Genomic DNA, 24,432 nt, shown 5'->3' with positions numbered 1-24,432 from the left:
ATGCTGAGAAGGCCTCTAAACAAGGTCCCACAGTTCATGCAGAAGAGGTCTTACCCTCTACAGATGATACATCAGATCCCACTATCGTAGGTGAAGAAGGGGATGAACCAAAGGAAGAATCTGAAGAAGAGGTTTTCCAAGACAGCCAGGTCCATGTTGGGAGACTTAGCAAGGCTAACCTAAGCCTACATGGGGCTGAACATGGGCTAGCCCCATACAGGCCTATTAGTAGACTTAACCAGGGGTATGAGAGGGGGAGGTCTCACTCAGGTGACTCCCACCACTCTTAGGCCTCTAGGGGATCCAACACCCTTGCTCAGAGAGGGATGACCTCTCCTGAAAGGAGAGAGCATCAGGCTAGGATGAGGGAAGCTAATCTGAGGATTGAGAGGCAAGAACTAGAAGTTGCCCTTGCCAAAGAGAAGCTTGCCCTAGCTAGAGAGCAGAAGTTGAGTGGGTCACAACCCACTGGTGGCAGCAATATCCCTAAGGATAAAGACAGGTCCCATGAGAATACTAGGCACCTGAGTAACATAGTGCCCCCCTACAAAGTTGGGGATGACATCCACAAATGGATAACTGCTTTGGAAAGGGCCTGCAAGGTACAGCAGGTCCCCAGAGTCAGTGGGCAGCTATCTTGTCGCTCTCCTTTGAAGAAGGATAAGCTCCTCACAGTTAGTGATGCGGATGCTAATAACTACCCTGTCCTGAAGAGTGCTCTAATTGATGGGATTGGCCTAACCACTGAACAGTACAGGTTGATGTTCAGAAATACTCAGAAGACACAGACTCAGGACTGGACTTATTTTGTTGATTGTGCCACTAAGGCTCTGGAAGGTTGGTTACTGGGAAGTAAAGTTAAGGACAATACAGGATTGTATAATTTGATCATGAGAGAGCAAATCCTTAATAATTGTCAGGACCAGTTGTTGCACCAACACCTGATTGACTCAGATCTTACCTCTCCCCAAGAATTGGGAAAGAAGGCAGACAAATGGGTCAGAACCAGGGCTAAGCAGAAGCCCCAGAACCAAGGTGGTGATCAGAAGAAGGCAGACCAAAAGGGTGGGGATCAGAAATAAAAAGACCAGAAGTCTTCATCAGGCCCCCAAAATTCTAATGAAGGGGGTCCCAAACTTCCAAGAAGAAGAAGGTCCAAAGAAACCTTGGTGTAATTACTGTAAATCAGCCTCTCACTGGTTTAGTGAGTGCACCAAGAAAGGTACAGCCCCTACCACTGCAGCCCCTAAGGCAACTGCACCCCCTAGTACAGTCAGCAGTGGTAGTTCCCAACCCAAGGCTATAGTGGGGTTAACCATGGGTACTGAGGTGGATTCTGGCCTAGTCAGGATTCCTACTCAGGCTGTTCTGATCTGTGATGTGGACATGGCTATGTCCACTACTGTGAGTCCCAATACTTTGAGCAAATACAGACAGACACCTTTGATCAATGATAAAGTGGCTCAGGCCTACAGGGACACATGTGCCGGTGACACCTAACCTTGTGGACCCTGGACATATTGTACTTGGTGATTATTTCCATGGTGACCAATGCTAGCAATGTCACATAGTGTGGCAGTTGTTAATTTCTCCTGGGGAGGGGTAACTGGCCTCAAAAGAGTTGTGATAAGTGCAGACCTCCCAGTTGAATGTCTTTTGGGCAATGATCTGGAAAACTCAGTATGGTCAGAAGTGGAGTATAGGACTCATGCGGAGATGTTAGGCATATCAGCTCATGTCCTTGCTGTGACCAGGTCACAGGCCAAACAATGCCAAACTGAACATGCCTTGGATCCTGAAACTATGGACCAAGTGCCATCCAAGAGAAAGAGCAGTAGGGTTAAGGCAGTGCCTTCCCCCCTGACCTCAAGTGAGGATCAGCCTTCTCAGGAAGCTGATTCTGAGACTCCTGGAGGAACTGTCCTGGAGGAGCTTGAACGTGAACAGGTTGAGTTTCTGGGGACAGGGGGACCATCTGAAAGAGACACGTTAGTGATAGATTCCTTACCTTAGAATATCCCAGGCGTCAGACTGGATCCGGAATTTGTTTGCGTAGCAGTACCCATGCGCGTCGGTAGGCGTCGTCCACGGATCCGTGTCCGTCGTCAGGGGCGCCGTGATGACGTCGTTGAAGTACTTAGACGCCGCCTCCGCGTGCTGACGTCAGTTCTTCTTTTTTCTGCGCCAGCTAGCGGAGATCTGGAAAAAGTTGTACCCTCGTCACTTTTTGACTAACCTTTTGAGATCCTTTTTGATCTTTTTTCGAAGTCTATTCGACTCCGACGGTGCCGGTAGGGATGCCCGGGTTTAAGCCCTGTGCCGACTGCAACCGAATGATGTCGGTTACCGACCCCCATCGCCGGTGCCTGCACTGTTTAGGCCTGGACCACGACGACAAGTCCTGCTCCGACTGCCGGGCCCTGACGTCTAAGGCTAGACGGGAGCGGTCCCGTAAGTGACTCGAGCTTCGGCAGTCCGCCCCGCGCCGCTTGAGGTCCCGGTCTGCAAGGAGGTCAAGGGACCGGTCGCGGGGCCGGTGCCACCACAGATCCGGTAGTCGTCATCGGTCTTCGAGCTCGAAGTCCTCAGGTAAGAGTCACAAGAAGTCGAAGAGACATCATCGCTCTTCTGACTCCCGACGCTCGCGCGACGCGGCCGGGGGTTTCGGGCGACACCGCCCACGCGGCACCGCAGGTGTCGCGGCCTGCTCCACACCCGCCGGTCCCTGGGCAGGACGCGACGCCGGGGAGATTGCAGACTTCCTCATGGCCATGAGGACGCTCGCTCCTCCGTCGGGTTTCGCGGCGCCTTCTGGCCAAGCGGCCCCGACTGTGTCCCCACGCGAGCCGGGCGCTTTGGCCCCGGCGCCGTCAGCGACTTCGGTCCTGTTCCGGATCCGGGTCGTCGCCGGTCGACCTCACCGGCGTCGGCCCCTAGGGAGTCGCCCCCGGCGCCGTCCCAGGATGACGTCGTCCCTGGTCCTGCCCTCGATTCGGGTCCGGCGCCACTCGGCGCCGCTCTCGACGCAGATGGGAGATTTCTATTTCTATGACCCGGCCCCATCCTTTGAGCCTGAGTACCAGGCGATGGGTGACGAGGGGGACTGGGAGGGGTCTGAGGACCCTCTGGCACGTGAGTGTCATTCTTCTGCGGACTGGAGAGGAGAGCTTGGGGAGGCCAGTGGTCTGGACACTTCGCCTGACACTGGTTTTGTCTCCCCTCCTAGGGTGGCTAAGGAGGAGGGGGCTGCTTATAGCATGGTGCTGATGAGGGCAGCCAAGGCCTTGGGCCTTGAGCTCCCCGTCGCGGCCGTGAGGACTACCCTTCTCACTGAGGTCCTTAAACCGCAGTCAAGCTCGGCAGAGCCTCTGCTGCCATTTAATGAGGCCTTGTCAGACGTTCTTTTGGGCACTTGGTCCAGGCCCGCCACAGGGCAGCCTGTGGATAGGAACGTGGCCCGACGCCACTGCCAGGCTCCGGGTGACCCTTGCTTTCTGTCCACCCATCCCACCCCTGAGAGCCTGGTTATCCAGGCCTCCAATTCCCAGACCGTATTCCCTGCCGGCTCAAGAGGTACGAGAATCACGGGAAAAAGGTATTCTCCTCCCTGAGTTTGGGATTGCGGTCAGTCAATACCGCGTGCCTCTTGGGCCGCTACACCCACTCTCTGTGGGACACGGTCGCGGCCGTGCTTCCAGAATGCCCGTTGAAGGTACGGACTAAACTCGGCCAGGCCCTTGTGGAGGGCCGAGATGCGGCACAGTATTCCATCCGGTGTGGGCTGGACACTACAGACTCTCCAGGCAGAGCGACGGCAACGACGGTGGCAATTCGTCGTCACGCCTGGTTGAAGTCCGCCAATTTCTCGGCCGATGTCCAAAAAACACTTATGGACATGCCGTTCGATGGCCGTCGCCTCTTTGGCGACAAGGCAGACCATGCGCTTGAGCGCTTTAAGGACTCCAGGCCTACGGCCAAGTCCTTGGGCCTCTCGGCAAACGGGTGCCTTTCGCTCCTTTCGTGGCCAAGGAAGGGGCGCCCCCACACGTGCTGCCAGCCACGCGCCGCAGTCTAACATCCAGCGCGGTGGCGGCCGTGGAATCCGCCGTGGCCGCGGTCAGGGACAACGGCGAGGCAAGTCCACACCTACCACTGCAGCATCCGCCTCAAAACCCTCCTAGTCCGTGCTTAATTCACGCCCATGTGACGCCAATGGGGGGCATGGTTTGCACTCGCCATCACCACTGGCGCACTGTCACTTCAGACAGGTGGGTGCTGCAAATCGTCCGAAGGGGCTACTCCCTCCCCTTCGAGGCGTCCTCTCCAGCCATGCCACCGCAGTACCACCGTGTGTCGGGGGATCACTTGACACTTCTACAAGAGGAAGTTACGGCCCTCTTGGCCAAGGGGGCCTTCGAGCGCGTTCCTGGGCCAGAAGTAGGGTGTGGTTGTTACTCCCACTACTTTCTGTTACCCAAGAAGGGCAAAGGGGGCCTACGCCCTATCTTGGACCTACGGAACGTCAACGGCTTCCTCCGGAAGGAGAAGTGCAAAATGCTGACATTGGCCAGGTCTTAGCTGCCCTAGACCCTGGAGATTGGATGGTAGCGTTGGACTTCCAGGACGCTTATTTTCACATCCCCGTCCTGCCGGCCCACCGGCGTTACCTGCGGTTCACGATAGGCCACGAGCACTTTCAGTTTACCGTGCTCCCCTTCGGCCTTACCAGCGCCACACGGGTGTTCACGAAAGTGATGGCGGTGGTCGCAGCTCATCTGCGCAGGTTAGGGGTTTCAGTATTCCCCTACCTCGACGACTGGTTGTTGAAGGCGGGCTCGCCCCAGACAGTCGTCAGCCACCTCCAGACTACGGCCGACCTCTTGCACCTGCTGGGGTTCTCCATCAATGTGCCAAAGTCACACCTGTGTCCCTCTCAGAAGCTCCTCTTCATCGGAGCGGTTCTAGACTCGGCGCAGTTTCGGGTTTATCCTCCCGAACAATGGGTTCGAGATATTCAGGCTCTGATTCCGATCTTTCAGCCTTTATCCCGAGTCTCGGTCAGGTTGACGCTGCGGCTTCTGGTGCCGATGGCCTCCTGCATCCTTCTGGTGCATCACGCCCGGTGGCGGATGCGGGCTCTGCAGTAGGACCTGAAGTTTCAGTAGGCCCAGCATCAGGGCAACTTGTCCGACCATTTTCTTGATCTCGGGGGGCACTGCAAGACAGTTGCAGTGGTGGCTCACGGACCGCGATTGGGTCAGCGGCAGATCCCTCTCCCTACCCCAACCGGAGCACGTAGTTGTGGCGGACACGTCCCTCAAGGGCTGGGGGGGCCACATGGGAGAGGCGGAGATCAAAGGCCTCTGGTCTCCGGCGGAGTCCCAGCTCCACATCAACCTTCTGGAGCTGCGGGCATTCAGACTTGCATTGAAGGCATTCCTCCCCTTTGTCCCGGGGAGTGTAGTGCAGGTGTTCACGGACAACACCACCGCCGTGAGGTACTGCAACAAACAGGGCGAGGTGGGGTCGTGGACCCTATGCCAGGAGGCTCTGCGCCTCTGGCAGTGGCTGGAACATCAGGGCGTGACCCTGGTGGTTCAACACCTGGCAGGTTCTCTGAACGCCAGGGCGGACGAACTCAGCCGTCGGTGCATGATGGATCACGAATGGCGTCTGAACTCGGACGTGGCGCAAGGCCTCTTTCAGCAGTGGGGAGAGCCTTGGTTAGATCTATTCGCCACAGAAGAGAACGCGCAATGTCATTTCTGCGCGTTGGAATTTCCAAGGCGGCACTCGCTCGGAGACGCTTTTCGTCGCGAGTTGAGTTGCGGTCTTATGTACGCCTTTCCGCCTATACCACATCTGCCCGGAGTGCTGAAGAAGATCAGGCGCGACCGGGCCCAGGTTATCCTTGTGGCTGCGGACTGGGCACGAAGATATTGGTATCCAGAGCTACTCAGCATGTCTGTCGATCCCCCGATTCGTCTGCCTCTTCAGGAGGACCTTCTGTCGCAGCAGCCGGGGACGGTCCTCCACCCGAACCTGTCCAGTCTCCACCTACAAGCTTGGAGATTGAGCGGCGACAGTTGAGGCCATTTGACTTGCCTCCTGAAGTCTGTAATGTCATTCTGGCAGCCAGGCGTCTCTCCACAAAGTCGGTATACACCTGCAGGTGGAACAGATGTGTGGCATGGTGCACAGCAAAGGCTGTGGATCCACTCTCTGCCCCCCTTTCTGAGGTTCTCCTCTTCCTTCTTTCTTTTGCCCAGCAGGGCTCTGCTCTGGGCACTATCAAGGGCTACCTTTCTGCCCTTTCCGCCTTCTTAAGGCTACCTGATCAGCCATCCTTGATCAAGTCCCCAATTGTAAATAGGTTTTTGAAGGGCATCACAAACATGTTCCCTCCTGTTCCATTCGTTATGCCTCAGTGGGACTTGAACCTTGTACTTACCTTTCTGATGTGCGCTCCCTTTGAGCCACTTTACAACTGTCGTCTCCGTCTTCTTACTCTAAAGACTGCTTTCCTGGTTGCCGTCACCTCTGCCAGGAGAGTGAGTGATTTCCAGGCTCTTCCTTACAAACCTCCTTTCCTTTCTATCCATCCGGACAAGGTTGTGTTGCGGACAATACCCTCTTTTTTGCCCAAGGTTGTCACGGCCTTCCACATCGGGCAGTCCATCACCTTGCCCACCTTCTTTCCGCCTCCGCATCCCTCGAAAGAGGAAGAGAGGCTCCACCGTCTGGACCCAAAACGTGCGCTATCTTACTATCTGGATCGCACACGCCAGTTCCGGGTGGATGACCAACTCTTTGTTGGATACGGGGGCGCTAAGAAGGGACGGACGGTGCACAAGCGGACCATCTCTCGGTGGATCATCTTGTGCATCCAAGCGTGTTACTCTTTGGCCAAGAAGGAACCTCCTGTTGGGCTGAGGGCCCATTCTACTCGGGCCACGGCGACTACTACTGCCCTGGGCCGGGGAGTTCCCTTGCGGGACATTTGTCAGGCAGCTACGTGGGCCTCGCTGCACACGATTGCAACACACTACTGCCTGGACAGCCAAGTCCGGAGGGATGGCTTCTTTGGCCGTTCCGTCCTCCAGGACTTCCTGGTGTGATTGATTCGCAGACCCACCACCGGGGTTGGTTTTGCTGGGGTAGCTATTCTAAGGTAAGGAATATATCACTAACATGTCTCTTTCAGATGCACAAGTTACTACTTGTGTAACGATATATCTGTAAGAGACATTAGTTAGTGATAGGTTCCTTACCGACCCTCCCATCCTCCCCGTTCTGCGAACCGATATCTAGGGTTAGGGTCATCCCCTTTCAGGGCCCTAGTTTCATGGTACCAGTGTTGGGTTTTTATCATGGCTCTGCGTTTCTGGCGCGGAAAAGCCGCGTATAAGAACTGACGTCAGCACGCGGAGGGAGCGTCTAAGTACCCCGACGACGTCATTCACGGCACCCACGACGCCGACGGACGCGGAGCCGCCTACCGACGCTTATGGGTACTGCTACGCAAAAAATTCCGGATCCAGTCTGACGCCTGGGGATATTCTAAGGTAAGGAATCTATCACTAACTAATGTCTCTTACAGATATATCGTTACACAAGTAGTAACTTGTGCTTCAAGGGCCGACTTGAGGCAGGCTCAGTTAGACTGCCCCTCTCTTGAATCCCTCAGACAGCAAGCTGCTGCTGAGGCTGCTGGGAATGCTGAAGGTACCCATAGAGTGTATTGGGATGATGGGCTCCTTTATTCAGATGCTAGAGACCCCAAGCCTGGTGCTTCCAGGAGATTGGTTATACCTCTGCAATTTAGGGGCTTCCTTCTTACCTTGGCCCATGATATTCCCCTAGCAGGACATCTAGGCCAGAACAAGACTTGGGACAAGCTTGTCCCTCACTTTCACTGGCCCCATATGTCAGAGGATACTAAGGAGTTTTGTCGCTCCTGTGTGACCTGCCAAGCCAGTGGCAAATCAGGTGGCACAACAAAGGCCCCCCTCATACCACTACCTGTGGTGGGGGTACCCTTTGAAAGAGTTGGGATTGACATTGTTGGACCAATGGATCCCCAAACAGCCTCTGGGCACAGATTTATACTGGTGGTAGTGGATTATGCCACCAGGTATCCAGAAGCTATTCCCCTAAGGACCACAACAGCACCTGTTATGGCAAGAGCTCTCCTGTGAGTTTTCTCAAGAGTGGGCTTTCCAAAGGAGGTTGTCTCAGACAGAGGTGCAAACTTCATGTCTGGGTACTTGACTGCTATGTGCAAGGAGTGTGGTGTCAATTACAAATTCACTACACCCTACCATCCACAGTGCAATGGGCTTGTTCAAAGATTCAACAAGACCCTCAAGGGTATGATCAAGGGTTTACCTGAGAAGCTTAGGCGAAGATGGGACATCCTTCTACCCTGCCTTCTGTTTGCTTACAAAGAGGTCCCACAAAGGGGGGTTGGCTAGAACCCTTTTGAGCTTTTGTTTGGGCATCCTGTAAGGGGACCCCTATGTCTGGTGAAGGAAGGATGGGAGTTACCTCTCAAAAAGCCTAAACAAGACATAGTGGACTATGTACTTGGTCTCCGCTCCAGGATGGCTGAGTATATGAAGAAGGCTTCTAAAAACCTTGAGGCTAGCCAAGAACTCCAAAAAGCTTGGCATGACCAAAAGGCTGTGCTGACTGAGTACCAGCCAGGACAGAAGGTGTGGGTGTTGGAGCCAGTGGCCCCAGCAGCACTCCAGGACAAATGGTATGGACCCCACACCATTGTTGAGAAAAAGGGAGAGGTCACCTACTTGGTGGACCTTGGAACCCCTAGGAGCCCCCACAGGGTACTCCATGTCAACAGACTCAAAGCATATGTTGACAGGGCAGACATGGGCTTGCTCATGGCTACAGATGAGGGACACAAGGAAGAGAGTGACCCTCTCCCAGACCTGTTGACTAAGAACCCTGATGATGGTTCAGTTGATGGTGTGGCCTTAGCTGGCAGCCTCGCTAACCAGCAGCAACAGGACTGCAGACAAGTTCTACAGGCCTATAGACATATGTTTTCATTGACAGCTAGTCAGACTAACGGGTGCACCCATGAGGTTGACACTGGTGACAAACTTCAAATGAAAACTTACAAGCGCGTATTTGTGTTACCCACAAATGCATCACCCGCACAAGTCAGACTTGAATTCGGTTTGCAATCTCAAGTCTTGCTGAAAAAGTACGAGACCATAAAATTCTGGTACGATGTGTGGATGAACCAAGAAATTGCGCTGTACCGTGCCATGTGGGAAATAATCAGTAAAAGTCCCAACTCGCTTTATGCCAAGTACCTCAAATCATCACTAGAATCAACCAACCTGGCTGCACTTTGGGAATCCAAGCTTCCGGTCCTTTCCTTTAAACAGTTGATAAAAAAAGGCTGCCAACAGGCATTCGTTGCTCAATGATAAAATAACTTTTAGTCATCGGTCCCACGCCTGGATGACAATTCAATCTTATAAAAAATTAGCACCAGCAGCCTACCTAGACCTTGCTTTCTCGCCATTCATCAAACGGAAATACCTCAATTTAAGGCTGGGTAGCCTACCTACAAATGCTGAGTCACCAAAATGAAATCCCCAAGAACGTGACGGATGCTGCTTATGTGGCGCAGGAAGACAAGACTTTATCCATCTGATCTGTATTTGCCCGGCTCTGAAAAAAAAATAAAAAAAAATAAATAAATGTGTGCAAAAATCCTAGGCAGTTATGAATCTTTAGACAACAAGTAATGGAGTCCACCAATGACTAGGAACAGGCGTGCAAAAAATACATAATCATAAGTAAAGTACAGACATTTTTAATAACCATAATAAAAAGTTCATATATAAAAGAGACTAACATTGTACAAATCATATAACAATACAAAATTAAAAAGTATTATATACACTTGTTGTACATAATAACACACAGTTAAAAATTACACCACAATTGATGGTTGCTAGGTGTCTGAAACCAATTGAAGAAGAATAACTCGACGCGCGTTTCGGCGAAAACGCCTTCTTCAGGAGTCACATATAACCATCTGCAATTACATATTTGAAAAATTATTATTATTATATATTAATTAAAAATTATTATATTTTTTTTTGGAACTAACTAACATTTACATACAACACTCAAAATGGCAAACATATCTTTCCTATAGCTTTGCCGCCAATATAGCATTAGAGGAACCAGTATTTTCACTTTCTGTCTAGTTATTCAATGATATACATACATCAGAAAGGATTGAACAGTACTCTAAAAGAATATATATAAATACATTCTCTTTCTTTTTCTTTCTATCTATAGCCTATGTAAACTCTTAACTGGATCAGAGAGACAACTTATGGCATATAGACAATCACATGAATCAATGGAAACTTACACGATGTAACAGAAACAACCTTCAATTTTTCTACTGTTACCACATGGAGCGATGGTTAAACAAGTATCTGAAAGAACATGTATATAGAGACAACATATGTAAAAAAATATACAGCATTAAGGTGGTTTGATGCAAAAAATACGATACGTCAAATGAATACAATAGCACCATGCAACCGCAAAGGAGACTAAAGAAGTGGTATTAGAACTGTGTGTCTAAATCATGATATGACTAGTTCTATGTATACCCAAAGACTGCTAGGGTCGTCTGGTACGAAAAACACATCTGAATATAAAAGAACCAAACTGGGAAGGATACAGCAATTAGAATTAATGGTACCTGTTGGAAGGATATAATGGTTCTTGAGTGGGCGCAGATATAATTTTCACAGATAACTGTAATGGTTCGCATTACTGAAAATTGGTAACTGAAAAACATAATAAAAGTCATTCAACTTATGGGTCCTAGGGAAGCAAAGCTAAAAGCTATGTGTCTAATCCACAGAAAAAATGAAAAATAGAGAAGTATTTACCTTCTGATGATAAGTAAACCATATATATGAAGTCCATAAATGTATGGTTGATGGGAGAATGGGTGTTTGATAAAATTGTTGGTTCTGTGAAAGGAAAAGGAGATATATTCAGAAATGAATATTTGGCGATTATAAGAAGGACCTAATAATGGAAATGTTAAAAGCGTCAGGTACCCGACGAGATAAAAGCAGAAGATGTTGTCGTTTCTATAAGTATATTCAATTAACGGTCCACGTAGCGTTGCAGTCGTATTTAATCTGTATTTATTGCAGGATAATGCCTATAGAATCGAGAAGAACAATCACGATTACCTTAGAAAATAATCATGATCAAATGTATATCCATTATTGATCTATTAAAGTGTGTTTCCTGGTTAGGCGGGGAGGCGCCATACCGGGAGACTCGGTATAAGGAAGGGGCGTTTTCACTGTATTAAATTTATATACCTAAATGTACGGTCTGTGAAAAGGACAAACTCGACATTTTTTTAAAAGAAGTGTAAACCAAACAGTATCCTTTTGGGTCAAACAGATACTAACTAGTACCAAATTAAATATATGAGAAACTATATAACGGAACCCACAAAATATAACTAAAGATATATACGGATGGACAAAAAACCAAGTCACGCCACATGAGAGCGCAAATTACCTGATATATAAGTACGTGGAGAACTGGATGATAATCACAGCATTCCTATGGTGTAGAGTGCCATCGGTACAAGTGAAGATCAACTGTCGCCTGTTGGCCAATCTCTTTAAATATCATACAATGAGGGTGGGGTTACCGGAGTTGCTTAGAAATCGTCCTAAAGATAGATAAAGGACTACAGAGTGCAAGAGTTCAGTCCCAGGGATAAATAAAGGACTACAAAATGGCCGAGATTTGGTCCTGAAGATAGATAAAGGACTACAGAGTGCAAGGAATCAGTTCTAGAGATAAATGAAGGACTACAAGATATAAAAGAGGGAAAAAAAGACTCAACGTTTTCAGTGATGAGGACCTCTATCTTTAAAAAAAACTGGGCAAATATATAGAATGCTGAAAATTATGTCTATAAAACTAAATAATTCCTGAATTTATAGAGTTCATGATATGAATTCGATAATTCGAATTAATTAATGCGGAATAAGATAATTAAAGAAGATTTAACTGATAATCGGTGTAAATGGATTGATATCTACTTGCTATCTACCATAGGTATAATAGAGAATATAACGGAGAGTATTAAAAAATAAAAAGTAAATATCCGGAAAAATAAGTATTCTAGATCTCATATAACACATGGCTTGACGTGATTTATTAAATGGAGCTTATTAATAATGGAGGGGGTAGTGTACAGAAAGGGACAACCTATTAGTAACTGCAAAAGGTAAAAGAGAATAGACTAAAACACTACCATTGTGGAAGGGATCCAAAGGGAGTCACTGTGGATAACCCTTCACCAACTTCTAAATGCTATATATAAAAAAAAAAAAAAAAAAAAAAAATTTTTTTTATTAATATATAATAATAATAATTTTTCAAATATGTAATTGCAGATGGTTATATGTGACTCCTGAAGAAGGCGTTTTTGCCGAAACGCGCGTCAAGTTATTCTTCTTCAATTGGTTTCAGACACCTAGCAACCATCAATTGTGGTGTAATTTTTAACTGTGTGTTATTATGTACAACAAGTGTATATAATACTTTTTAATTTTGTATTGTTATATGATTTGTACAATGTTAGTCTCTTTTATATATGAACTTTTTATTATGGTTATTAAAAATATGTCTGTACTTTACTTATGATTATGTATTTTTTTGCACGCCTGTTCCTAGTCATTGGTGGACTCCATTACTTGTTGTCTAAAGATTCATAACTGCCTAGGATTTTTGCACACATTTGTTTTTCCCTGCCCTAGGAGTTCTTCGTATCTACTACCCAGGGGGTCCTTGTTTCTCTCACATTGTTTGCCCGGCTCTGATCCAGGAACGTCGGAGCTGGTTAAAGTCCAAGTTTAAGGAATATGGAACACGTACCTGCCGGTCTGCGATCATGCTAATCCTGTGCTCAGTATGTAGGAGAGTAGGGTCTGCAATCCTATGATCACCCAGATTTTTGCTTTTTGCTTCACTGGTTTACGACTTTCCCTGGCTGTGGGCCTGCTAATCAGACCCACAGCCTAGCTGTTCTCTCTAATCCAAATTGTACCCAGGTACTGAATTGGCACTGGGCCCTCTCAAGTCCCTGTACCCAGGGCTGAGGTGCACCCAGAAGTCTCCCAGGGGCTGCAGCATGCATTATGCCACCCCTGGGCTGACTAACTAAATCAGACACAACTGGCTGCTTGACAGCTGGGGCAGAGTGGTGTACCCACCCTCTGCTGTAGATATAGTATTCCTATATCTAAACCTAAATGGACACACAGATCTCCTATCAGTCACTCCTATGGCAGGCCTTGACAATCCTGAAGGCAGAGTGCTTGGAATCGTGTGAGATAGTGCTCTGGCATGAGCTGAGCCTGTCTGCGGCTTTCGGGATCCATCCCTTAGCCGTTTCCATGATATCGCATACCATATACTCTTAAGTGCATTATAATCCTCGCGGTTATATGCCAACTCTGGTATCGCTTTATCAAAACATGTCGAGTAAGGTGTCATACGAATTGGAATACTAACCCCTCGCCAATTCTGGCGACGGGGTTAGCATTCCACCCTTCTAGAGGGACACGACATGCATGTAACCTGTAACCCCGGTTAAAGTTAGACAGAGCCTTAGCTCCACAAAATGGATGCTGCCACTGAGACACAAGTCTGCCCTCCTGCTGCTGGGAGTCCTCCCAGCCCAGGAGGCAAGGACAAAGGGTTTCCTGCCAGGGGCGGTGCCAGCACCGTCCCAGACAGGATTTTGTGTATCCTAGGTAGGCAGGGCTTTAGAGGAAGGTGACTGCAAGTGGCACCCCGGTGCTCACTGTGCATAGGCCGGCTGAAACCAGTTCCAGGGGCACTCCAGCCCCTGGCCTGGGGAAAGCCCGCCAAAGGAGAGGGGTGTAACCACCCCCCTCCTAGTCCCACCCATAGGGCAGGACTTAGTCGCGTGCCAGCCCCTTTTTGCAGGATAAAGGTAGGAACTGGCCCCCTTCCAAATCAGATCATCTTTGAATCCTGAAACTACTTTCCACGAAAGGAACTCTCGACTTCTTCTCAAGATTTCTCCCTTGTGACTAAGGAGTAGTCACCTTGCAGCAGCAGGCACCAACCAAGCAACGCGGTTTGTTGCCAGTCTCTCCTTCGGATCAAGACTGCTCCAGCACGACGAGAACCGGCTTCCCTGGCACCTCTGACCTCAACCTACATCATCAGCCCAGCTGTGATCCGTGGGTGTGACGAGACCTCGAGGGACCGGCCATCTTCACAACTGCACGACGCTTGTCCAGCACGACCACCGAGTGACCCTCGACCGAGTGCTTTGGGGTAAGAGAAGCCCCGACCCTGAGCAGCTCCAGCACCGAAGCTCAGCCCCCCTGCATCCACGAGATCTGCGTGGGGCCCTTCTGCTCTTTGCTGCCAACCGCGTTGTCCAGGTCACTTGCCCGTTGGCTAGTGGCCCTCTCACGACGCTCCACGACGACAAACACTGCTGGTCTGGTTGCTCCAGACTAGCCCTTGCTCCCCCTCCAAAAGAGGAGCACCCTGGACCCTCCTGGTCCACTCAAGACGCCATTTTAGGTCCACCGCGTGGGCCTTGCATTTGCCAAGACTTGTTGCCCAATCCTGGGTCCAGCGACGTCGACAGCAAGAACCTTCGTGGGACAGCTCGCACCTCCATCCTGGTCGCCGACAACGCCTCCTGGTCCGAGAGACTGCAGAGCCCAGCAGCGCCCACTCACCTGGCTGAGGTGACTTCGTCCTGTGCCATCCTGGTGCCCACTCAAATCACTGGCTAGTGATTCAGAACTTGGTCCCCTCTGCTTACAGGTTTCTTCTTCCCTGATCCAGGCTTGGATCACTCCGAACTTTCTTCACTGGCCGCCTGCCAGCAACTCTTTCTTCAGGCTCCTGGATCTTCAACGAGGGTTTCCGACGCAACTTCAACCCTATGCAGCCGCAGCCCCTGGGCTAGGTAACCGGAGTACTCCGGTGCTCCAGCATAGTCCAACACCCTAAGTGTTCGGATCCACTCTTGTTTTCGACCCACCTAGTCGGGTTCGCCCGAGAACAGTAACTTTGCAACTGCTAGCCTCCATAGACTTTTTCCCGCCTTACGCGTGAGAGTTCCCACTCTGCACACGACGTCCACAGGCCTCCTGCATCTAATCCCAGTGTTTAGAATTGTAGGCCTAGCGATTCCTGAGTCTAGAAAAGTACTACTTACCTGCTAGCAAGTTCGCATTCCACTTACTGTGTATATGGTTTTTCGTGCCCCTAGGGCATTTGTGTAAATTGTGCGACTTAAAGTATTTTCTTAAGAGTTTTGTTGTGTGCTTAGCTCCTTGACTCATAAAGAGTTCAGGGTAGTCTTGTTATAAATAAATATCTGTTTATTTTCATAACAACTTGTGTGGTGCCCTTTCACTTGGTGTTCAAGGGGTAATGTGATGGTAAAACAGCTGGCTTAACACGCCCTCTAGAGTCTTAGCCTTAGACTGCTCGTATCCATGCTACTAGGATAGCTGGTCTATAAGGTTGACTTACAACCAATCATCAATAAGGGTTGTTTGGACTGATACATAGTGATCACTAGAATAGTGAGCACTGCATATCAGGCCAACTTCTCACACAGTAGATCCGCAACTCATTTGCAGGGCAGTCAAATTCATTGACAATTTTGATAAAAAACAAAAAACACTGGTAAAGTCTTGAACCCTGAACACTTTTACCTTCCTAAACTGAAAGGCGTTCTCTTTTTATAACATTTTTTATTCACACTGCAGTGTATATTTTCGTGTTTTAATATTGCCGTACTCACATTTTGTAATGCTTTTTACTAACTATACAATAAACATTGTTTCGTTTTGTTTCACTGGTGACAGTCTGCCTGTGAAGAGTAAGATCTACAGGCAACCTGACCATGTCAGGGACTGTATAAAGACTGAGGTACAGAAAATGCTTGAGTTGGGAGTAATTGAGGCATCAGAGAGCCCCTGGGCCAGCCCAGTAGTCCTTGTACCAAAACCTCACACCCAAGATGGTAAGAGAGAGATGAAGTTCTGTGTGGACTATAGAGGTCTCAATGCTGTCACTAGGACAGATGCTCACCCGATTCCAAGAGCAGATGAGCTCAATGATAGATTGGCTTCTGCCAAGTTTCGGAGCACATTTGATTTGACAGCTGGCAATTGGCAAATCAGGTTAGCCGAGGATGCCAAGGCCAAAACTGCTTTCTCAACCCCAGTAGGTCATTATCAATTTGTGGTAATGCCCTTTGGCTTGAAGAATGCACCTGCCACTTTCCAAAGGTTGGTGAACCAAGTCCTCACTGGGTTGGATGACTTTTGTGCAGCTTATCTTGATATTGCTGTCTTCAGCGCCACCTGGGAGGATCACCTGATCCACCTGAAGATGGTTTTGGAAGCCCTGCAGAAGGCAGGCCTAACTATCAAGGCCACAAAGTGCCAGATAGGGCAGAGTAAGGTTGTGTACCTGGGCCACCTTGTAGGTGGAGGTCAGGTTCAACCACTGGAGAGTAAGATCCAGACCAACAAGGACTGGGCTCCTCCAACCACCCAGACAATGGTCAGAGCTTTCTTGGGCCTGTCTGGTTACTACAGAAAGTTTGTTAAGAACTATGGGTCCATTGTGACACCACTTAATGACTTGACTTCTAAGAAGATGCCAAAAAAGGTTCAGTGGACAGTTAGCTGTCAAAAGGCATTTGATGACCTGAAGAAGGCCATGTGCTCTGCACCTATCCTAAAGAGTCCAGCCTACTCTAAAGAGTTTATTGTCCAAACAGATGCTTCTGAGTTGGGGTAGGAGCTGTGCTTTCACAACTTAATGTAGATGGTCAAGACCAGCTCATTGCTTTTATTAGCAGAAGGCTGATCCTAGAGAGAAACGTTGGTCAGCTATTGAGAGGGAGGCCTTTGCTGTGGTTTGGGCCCTGAAGAAGTTGAGACCATACTTGTTTGGCACTCACTTCAAAATTCAGACAGACCGTAAGCCCCTCTTGTGGCTAAATCAGATGAAGGGTGAGAATCCCAAACTGCTCAGGTGGTCCATTTCCCTACAGGGGATGGACTTTACAGTGGAGCACAGACCAGGAACTGACCATGGCAATGCAGATGGTCTCTCCAGGTACTTCCACTTAGAACATGAAGACACAACTGGTCAAGGTTAGTCTAATGTCCCTGCGTTTTGGGGGGGGGGGGGTTATGTAGGAGAGTAGGGTCTACTTTCCTATGGTCACCCCATTTTTTTGCTTTTTGCTTCACTGTTTTTCGACTTAATGTGGCTGTGGGCCTGCTAATCAGACCCACAGCCCTGCTGTTCTCTCTCTAAATTCACACCATGTACTTTAGGTACATCACCAATTGGGATTTGGGTCACTCTTATGAGTCCCTGTACAGTGTACTATAGGTACCCAGGGCATAGGTGCACCCAAGGCCTACCAGGGGCTGCAGCATATCTTTTGCCACCCCTGGCTGGCCATCCAAACTGACACAAATGGCTGATCTCTCAGCTGGGGCAAGGTCGTGTAATCACCCCTTGCTTACAGATAGTATTCCTATGTCTAACCTTATATCTGGACACATATACACCTATAAGTCACTCCTATGGCAGGCCTTAACAATCCTGAAGGCAGAGTGCTTGGTTTTATGTGAGATGGTGCTCTAGCATGAGCTGAGCTGTCTGCAGCTTTCGGAACCATGTCCTTATAGCTGTTCTAGGATAATGCCATACCATATACTCTTAAGTGCATTATGAACCTCGCGGTTAAATGCTATCTTTGGTTTGTCTTTATTAAGCATGAGCGCAAAATCCGCTCCGATCGCGGATTTTGCGGATTTTCGGCAAATCCGCGATCCGCGAACTCTCGCGGATTTGCCGAAAATCCGCAATCCGCGATCGGAGCGGATTTTGCGGTCAAAAGTTCAAGCGCGCCTCATTAACGATGGCGCCGGCAAGCTGCCAGCGCCCATCCTGCAATTGTTACTTAATTAGCTTCAACAGGAAGCTCTAACAGATAAGATACAGCAGGGGCTCGAGCGCCTGCTTTATTTTAGCAGTTGGAGCTTCCTGTTGAAGCTAATTAAGTAACTTTTGCAGGATGGCGATGGCGCTGGCAGCTTGCCGGCGCCATCGTAAATTACTTCAACAGTGATGTGTCTTCTTGAATAAATATGAAGGGCAGGGTTCATTCGGGCACGACGGTCCTGGCACAATTAAATAATAAATCTGCTGCTCTGATCGGTCTCTGACCTTTTATACACACAAGAGGCATGCTCGCATGGACGCCCCGTCCGTTTGGCCCCGCCCACACACTCGAGGTGTGCACCGTCTTCCCGCCATTTACCCACTATGATGGACATTTCACTCAAGGGACCCCTGCGCACTTCGGCGCGATTGCATAGTGACACACACTTGGTCGCTGGAACTAGTTGAAGCGCAAATGCAGTGACTCATTCAGCAGCCCAAAAAAAAACGGGAGGCTGGGCATCTTTGACTTTCACGAGCGCAACCCCCGTGCTGTTCCTGTGACCAGGGGCTTCTGTCTCTTAATCTGCTGCTCTGATCGGTCTGTCACCTTTTAGACACACAAGAGGCATGTGCGCTCGCGTGGAAGCCCCGTCCGTTTGGCCCCGCCCACACGCTCGAGGAAGCCCCGCCCCCAAATCCGCAAATCCGCTGAATCCGCGGATTTTGCGGATCCACGATCCGTGAATCCGCTGGATCCGCGAATCGTGGATCCGCAAAATCCGCCCATGCTTAGTCTTTATCAAAACTTGAGATATATCTGGACTGAAACTCTGATACGAAACTGTGGACCTTCGACATCCTACTCGACGTAGAAGACTGAAGAATCTCCCTTGTGGTCAAGGAGTGACCACCCTGTGCAAGCAGGCATTATCGAGCGCTCAACGGTTTGCTTTGTCGTTGCTCCCACCGGAGCTTGAACACAGACCCTTACAAGACCCGGACTTTCTGACACCCAACAGCCCATCCACAGCCACAGCAAGGCTTACACCCGTGGAGGTGACGAGAGACGTGGGACCGGCCATCTTGGAAAGCCAGCGAATTGCTTTCCGTGCAACTTCTGAGGTACCCTCGAAGTTGTGCATTGGGGATTGAGAAGCCCCAGCCCCGAGCACCAACTGCACCGAAGATCACCTCTCCACACTCACCGAGTGCTGCGTGGGGCCCTTTTGCATTTTCCTGCTCGACGCGTCTGTCCGGTCACTTGCCCGTTGGCTAGTGGCCTCTGTGACGACGAAACACGAAATCTACACTGCTGGTCTGGTCACTCCAGACTGGCCCTTGCTTTCCTGCGAAGGAGAAGCCCCTCAGTACTTGCTGGCCTGCGTAAGAAGCCATCTTCGATTCCTGCGTGGGTTGCATTTGCCAAGGCCTGTTGACTCCAAATCGATAACCGACACCGCAGACAGTGAGAGCCTTCGTGGGACAGTCCATATCCAGCTCCTGGTCATCGTCGACACCTCCTGGTCCACGTGGCTGCAGAGACCAGCTTCACGACATCACCCGATTGCTTCACGACATCGCCTGGCTCCTTCCTGGTCACTGGCTAGTGACCCAGACTTTGTCCCCTCTGCTTTCAGGTATTCTTCATCTCATCCTCGATCCACCCTTGGATCCAACCGGACTCTTCTCTCCTGGTCGCCTGTAGCATCTTTTCTCCAAGGCTCCACGACGAAACTCGACACACTTTGGGACTTATGCACCCGCTTCCTGTAGGTGAGGTAACGCGAGTACTGCGGTGCTCCTGTGAAGATTAACTCTCCTAGTGTCCTAGTTTCAAGTGGTTAGCTTCTAGTCCAGTCGGAAGACTCCTAGTTCTTTAACTTTGTAACTTTACGCACCCATTGACTTCTATGTGTGCACGCGTGCGCAATTAGACACTGCACACGCATCCCGTGGGCCTCCTGCTCCCTAACAACTGTTAGTCCAGGGTAGCCCCAGCGATTCCCAAGGCCCTAGGCCTTACCATTGTTTGTGACGTGGTTCTTATACCACTATTTTAGTATATGGTTTAGCAGGCCACCAGTGCCTATCCATATTTGTGCAACTTATTGTATGTTATATTAAGTTTCTTGTTATGCGCTTTTGCCTCTGCCCTCCTAAAGAGTTCAGAGGATTGATTTATAAATAAACATATATATTTTGAATATATAAGCTGTGTGGTGTCCTTTCATTTGGTATTAAAGGGATTGCATATGGTAAAACAGCTGGCTTCACATGCCCTCTTGAGTTAAGCCTCAGACTGCTTTTGTCCATGCTGCCACTAGGATAGCTGGTCTATAAGGTTGACTTTACAACCATCACCATAAGGGTTGTTTGGACTGGTGCAAGGTGCTCACTAGAATAGTGAACATCATGGGGAACATCCTTTACAACGGGAATGTTACCCCGCACTACTGTTAGGACGCGTCTTTTACAACGCAAGTCGTAACCACGACTTGCGTTGGAGGGCGCTCAAGGACAAGGAATAGTAGATTTACTATTCCAACACCTTCCCTACTGTAGGAATAGTAAATTTAACTATTCTAAGTCCAGCACCCCTACAGCGCAAGTCGTGGTAACGACTTGCGTTGTAAAAAACGCGTTGTAACGGTACGCGTGGTAATACCACGCGTTGTACCGTCATACATCCGAACATCATATACCAGGCCAACTTCTCAAACTATGCACTGTTTATTCATACACGGTTCTATTGACTGTTAAGTGGAAGCTTTTGCTTGTGCCTCGCGCGCGCTGTTCGCGACCCGCCCCTCTCTCTTTTTAGTCAGAGTGCGGCTTCCCCGGCCCGCTCCGTGCCTTCCCTAACTTAGTTTCAGCGCATTTTGCGCTTCTAGCTCCACCGTGTGTCCCGTTCACCGCGGCTGACTGTAATCGCGGTGCGCGATTGTGAGGGACTTGGCCCCCCCTCTGGGAGTGAGACGCGCGCAGCCCTGTCTTCAGTGCCACACAGACGCTCTGCCCCCGGCTGAAGTGGGGACACATACGCAGTTGGCCAGGAGCCGGTGAGGCCGTTTTCACATAAAAAAGGTAGCGTTTTTTCCCCATCTTGCCACAGAGTGCAGCAAATATTAACCCATGCCTTCCCTGAGATTGGGGAAGACTGTGCAATTTTTGGAGGCCCTTTCTGCGATAGATAAGGGCTTATTACCTCCATTAGTCCTAGAATAGGACTTTCTAAGCTCTTCAGTGACCTTTTATATTGATATTTCCTGGCTCCTGCTCCTGGCACTTCTCCCAACCGACGCCCTTTGCTGGGCTGACACTTGAGCTTCCCTCTGGGGATTTGATTAGAATTTTCAATTCTATTGTGGATTATGGCAGAGTTTGACTACTACCAAGAGGAGGTACCTGCGTGTGGTGATCAGGGCGAAGAGGAATATTATAATGAGAAGTCCATGGAGGACCTCATTGACAAGAAGCTTGATGCCAAACTAGATAAGGCCTTGTCAATCGCCCTGCTGCCCTTAGTTAAGAAATTGGAGTTGCTCGTCCCTGGTGCTGCCAAGGTTCCCCCGCCTTCTAACCCAGGTCAGATCACTTCTCCTACGCCCCTTGAGTCCACGGAGTCCTCCTGGTCTCATGTGCACTCCTATGCTAAGCTTTATAAGTCCAAAGAAGGGGCCAAGGACGCCGTCCCTTCCCTCCTTCCTCCACAGTCCTCCCCTATTCCGGTTACTGACACAGATACAGACAAGAGTTCTTCCCCTGCATCCAAGCCACGTAAGTGCGCCAAGAAGCGCAAACATTCTTCCTCCCATGTTAATCCCTCTCCCTTCTCGTTTGACCCTGCGGACATTGTCCACCCTAGATCTTCCGACTGGGTCCCTCCCCCCGCGGAATATCTACAAACCCACCTGCGCAAGGGGTTTGATAACGAAGTCAGGGCACGCCTGCAGTCCGAATGTCCCCGTCCCGACATTGCCCAAAAGGTGGCCCTTACCCCTGACATTGATACATCCAGGCTCAGGAGACAGAGAATGCCATCCACCCTGAAGTTCTGGCTGGTTGGGCGCAACGAGCCATTTGCATGCTAGGGAATGGCAACTGTGCCCTTGCTTCGGGACAACGGAAGTCGGTCCTGCTCCGGATTGATCCACAATTGGTGGAGCTGGCCTCATCAGAACCAGGACCTTTGGCGGAAGGTCAGTTGTTCGGAGACAAGTTTGTCAAGGATATCGCCAAATTTGTAAGCATGTTTGCTTCCCTAGACAAATCTCAAGCATCTGTGAAAAGGGTTCTGCATAAGGTCTCTGGTAGGGCCAGATGTGGCAGAGGACGCTCAAGCGGCCGCTACTCAAATACCGGTCCTCAACGAGGTTATGCCCCACGGCGTGGCAGAGGTTTCACCCAAGAACCAGAGCAGGCGGGCTTCTACCCGTCCAGATCACGCAGCTACAGAGGCCGTTTCAACCGTGGTGTCAACAGAGGCTACAAGAATTTCGACAATCAGTCCTCTGGTAAGTCCTGTGTGTCCTGTCACTCCTCTGGGGGGCAGGTTGAGACACTCTGTAGTGAATTGGGCGAGTCTCCCGTCAGATGTCTGGATCCTTCAGACCGTTCAGGGCTACCAGATAGAGATGTTGGAGTGTCCCCGTCAGGTTTGTCCCCCTCAACTCCTCCTTTTCCCCCCATCTAGAAAAGAGTTTTATAGTCTCAGAACTAGAAGAGCTGCTGGCCAAGCAGGCTATTGCAGTAGGACCGTTCATTCCAGAAGGGTTTTGTAGCAATGTCTTTTTGGTGCAGAAGAAAGGTGGCGGCCAACGCCTGGTATTAAACTTAAGAGATTTCAATCCCTTTGTCGTGTATCGCCACGTCTTGCGAGATCTCCTGTTGGAGGGAAACTGGATGGTCCGGTTGGACCTGAAGAACAAGTTACTTACCTTCGGTAACGATATATCTGTAAGAAACAGTAAGTTAGTATTAGATTCCTTACCTTAGAATATCCCCAGGCGTCAGTCTGGATCCGGAAACTTTTGCGTAGCAGTACCCCTGCGCGTCGGTAGGCGTCGTCTGCAGGCGTCCCCTGCGGCTCCGCGTCAGTCGTAGGCGTCGTGCGCCGTTATGACGTTGCTGGAGTATATAGACGCCGCCTCCGCGCGCTGACGTCAGATCTTTGTACACAGCTTTTCCGCGCCAGAACACGCAGAGCCGTGTGAGAACCAACACTGGTGCCATTTGAAACGAGGGCCCTGAAAGGGATGTCCTTAACCCTAGGTATCAGTTCGCAGAACGGGGAGGATGGGCGGGGCGGTAAGGAATCTAATACTAACTACTGTTTCTTACAGATATATCATTACCGAAGGTAAGTAACTTGTTCATCTGAAAGAAACAGGTTAGTATTAGATTCCTTACCTTAGAATAGATACCCCAGCAATACCAACCCCGGTGGTGGGTCTGCGAACCAATACAACCTACACCAGAAAGTCCTGGAGGACCGAACGGCCAAAGAAGCCATCCCTCCGGACTTGACTGTCCAGGCAGTAGTGCCTCGCAAAGGTTTGCAGCGAGGCCCACGTAGCCGCCTGGCAAATGTCCTGCAAAGGGACTCCCCGGCCCAGGGCAGTAGTAGCCGCCGTGGCCCGAGTGGAATGGGCTCTCAGCCCAACAGGAGGCTCCTTCCGAGCCAAAGAGTAGCACGCTTTGATGCACAGAACGACCCACCGCGAGATGGTCCGTTTATGTACCGCCCGTCCCTTCTTCGCACCCACGTAGCCAACAAACAGTTGGTCATCCACCCGGAACTGGCGTGTGCGATCCATATAAAATGAAAGCGCACGTTTTGGGTCCAGACGATGGAGCCGCTCTTCATCCTTTGAAGGATGCGGAGGCGGGAAGAAGGAGGGGAGGGTGATGGACTGCCCGATGTGAAAAGCAGAGACTACTTTGGGCAGGAAAGAAGGCCTAGTTCGTAGAACCACCTTGTCTGGATGAATGGACAGGAAAGGAGGTTTGACAGAAAGAGCCTGGAGCTCACTCACTCTCCTGGCAGAGGTGATGGCAACCAGGAAGGCCGTCTTTAAAGTCAGGAGACGGAGAGGACAGGAATGAAGTGGCTCAAAGGGAGCGCACATCAAGAAGGTCAGAACCAGGTTCAAGTCCCACTGAGGCATCACGAACGGAACAGGTGGATACATGTGCGTGATGCCCTTCAAGAATCTAGTTACAATAGGGGACTTGAATAAGGAAGGTTGATCAGGCAGCCTTAGAAAGGCCGAAAGGGCAGAAAGGTAGCCCTTGATAGTGCCCAGAGCAGAGCCCTGCTGGGCAAGAGAGAGAAGAAAGAGGAGAACCTCGGAAAGAGGG

At 49.9% G+C, this 24,432-nt stretch overlaps 1 protein-coding gene across 2 annotated transcripts in view; it reads right to left on the bottom strand.

Moving 5' to 3' along the window:
- Positions 1-24,432, bottom strand: part of TDRD1 (tudor domain containing 1) — a 2,637,228-nt gene that overhangs the window by 319,719 nt on the left and 2,293,077 nt on the right. Inside the window, exon 26 of one of the 2 annotated variants that reach the window (XM_078643866.1) lies at positions 9,596-9,702. The exons of the other annotated variant lie outside the window; for it this stretch is intronic. Within the exon in view, the coding sequence (XP_078499992.1) occupies positions 9,596-9,702 (107 nt within the window). The remainder of the gene's footprint in view (positions 1-9,595; positions 9,703-24,432) is intronic. 2 annotated transcript variants of the gene reach the window in all.

Source organism: Lissotriton helveticus, chromosome 5_1 (genome assembly GCF_964261635.1).
Source record: "Lissotriton helveticus chromosome 5_1, aLisHel1.1, whole genome shotgun sequence".
Classification (NCBI taxonomy): Eukaryota; Metazoa; Chordata; class Amphibia; order Caudata; family Salamandridae; genus Lissotriton; species Lissotriton helveticus.
This window is presented reverse-complemented; position numbering and strand designations above follow the sequence as displayed.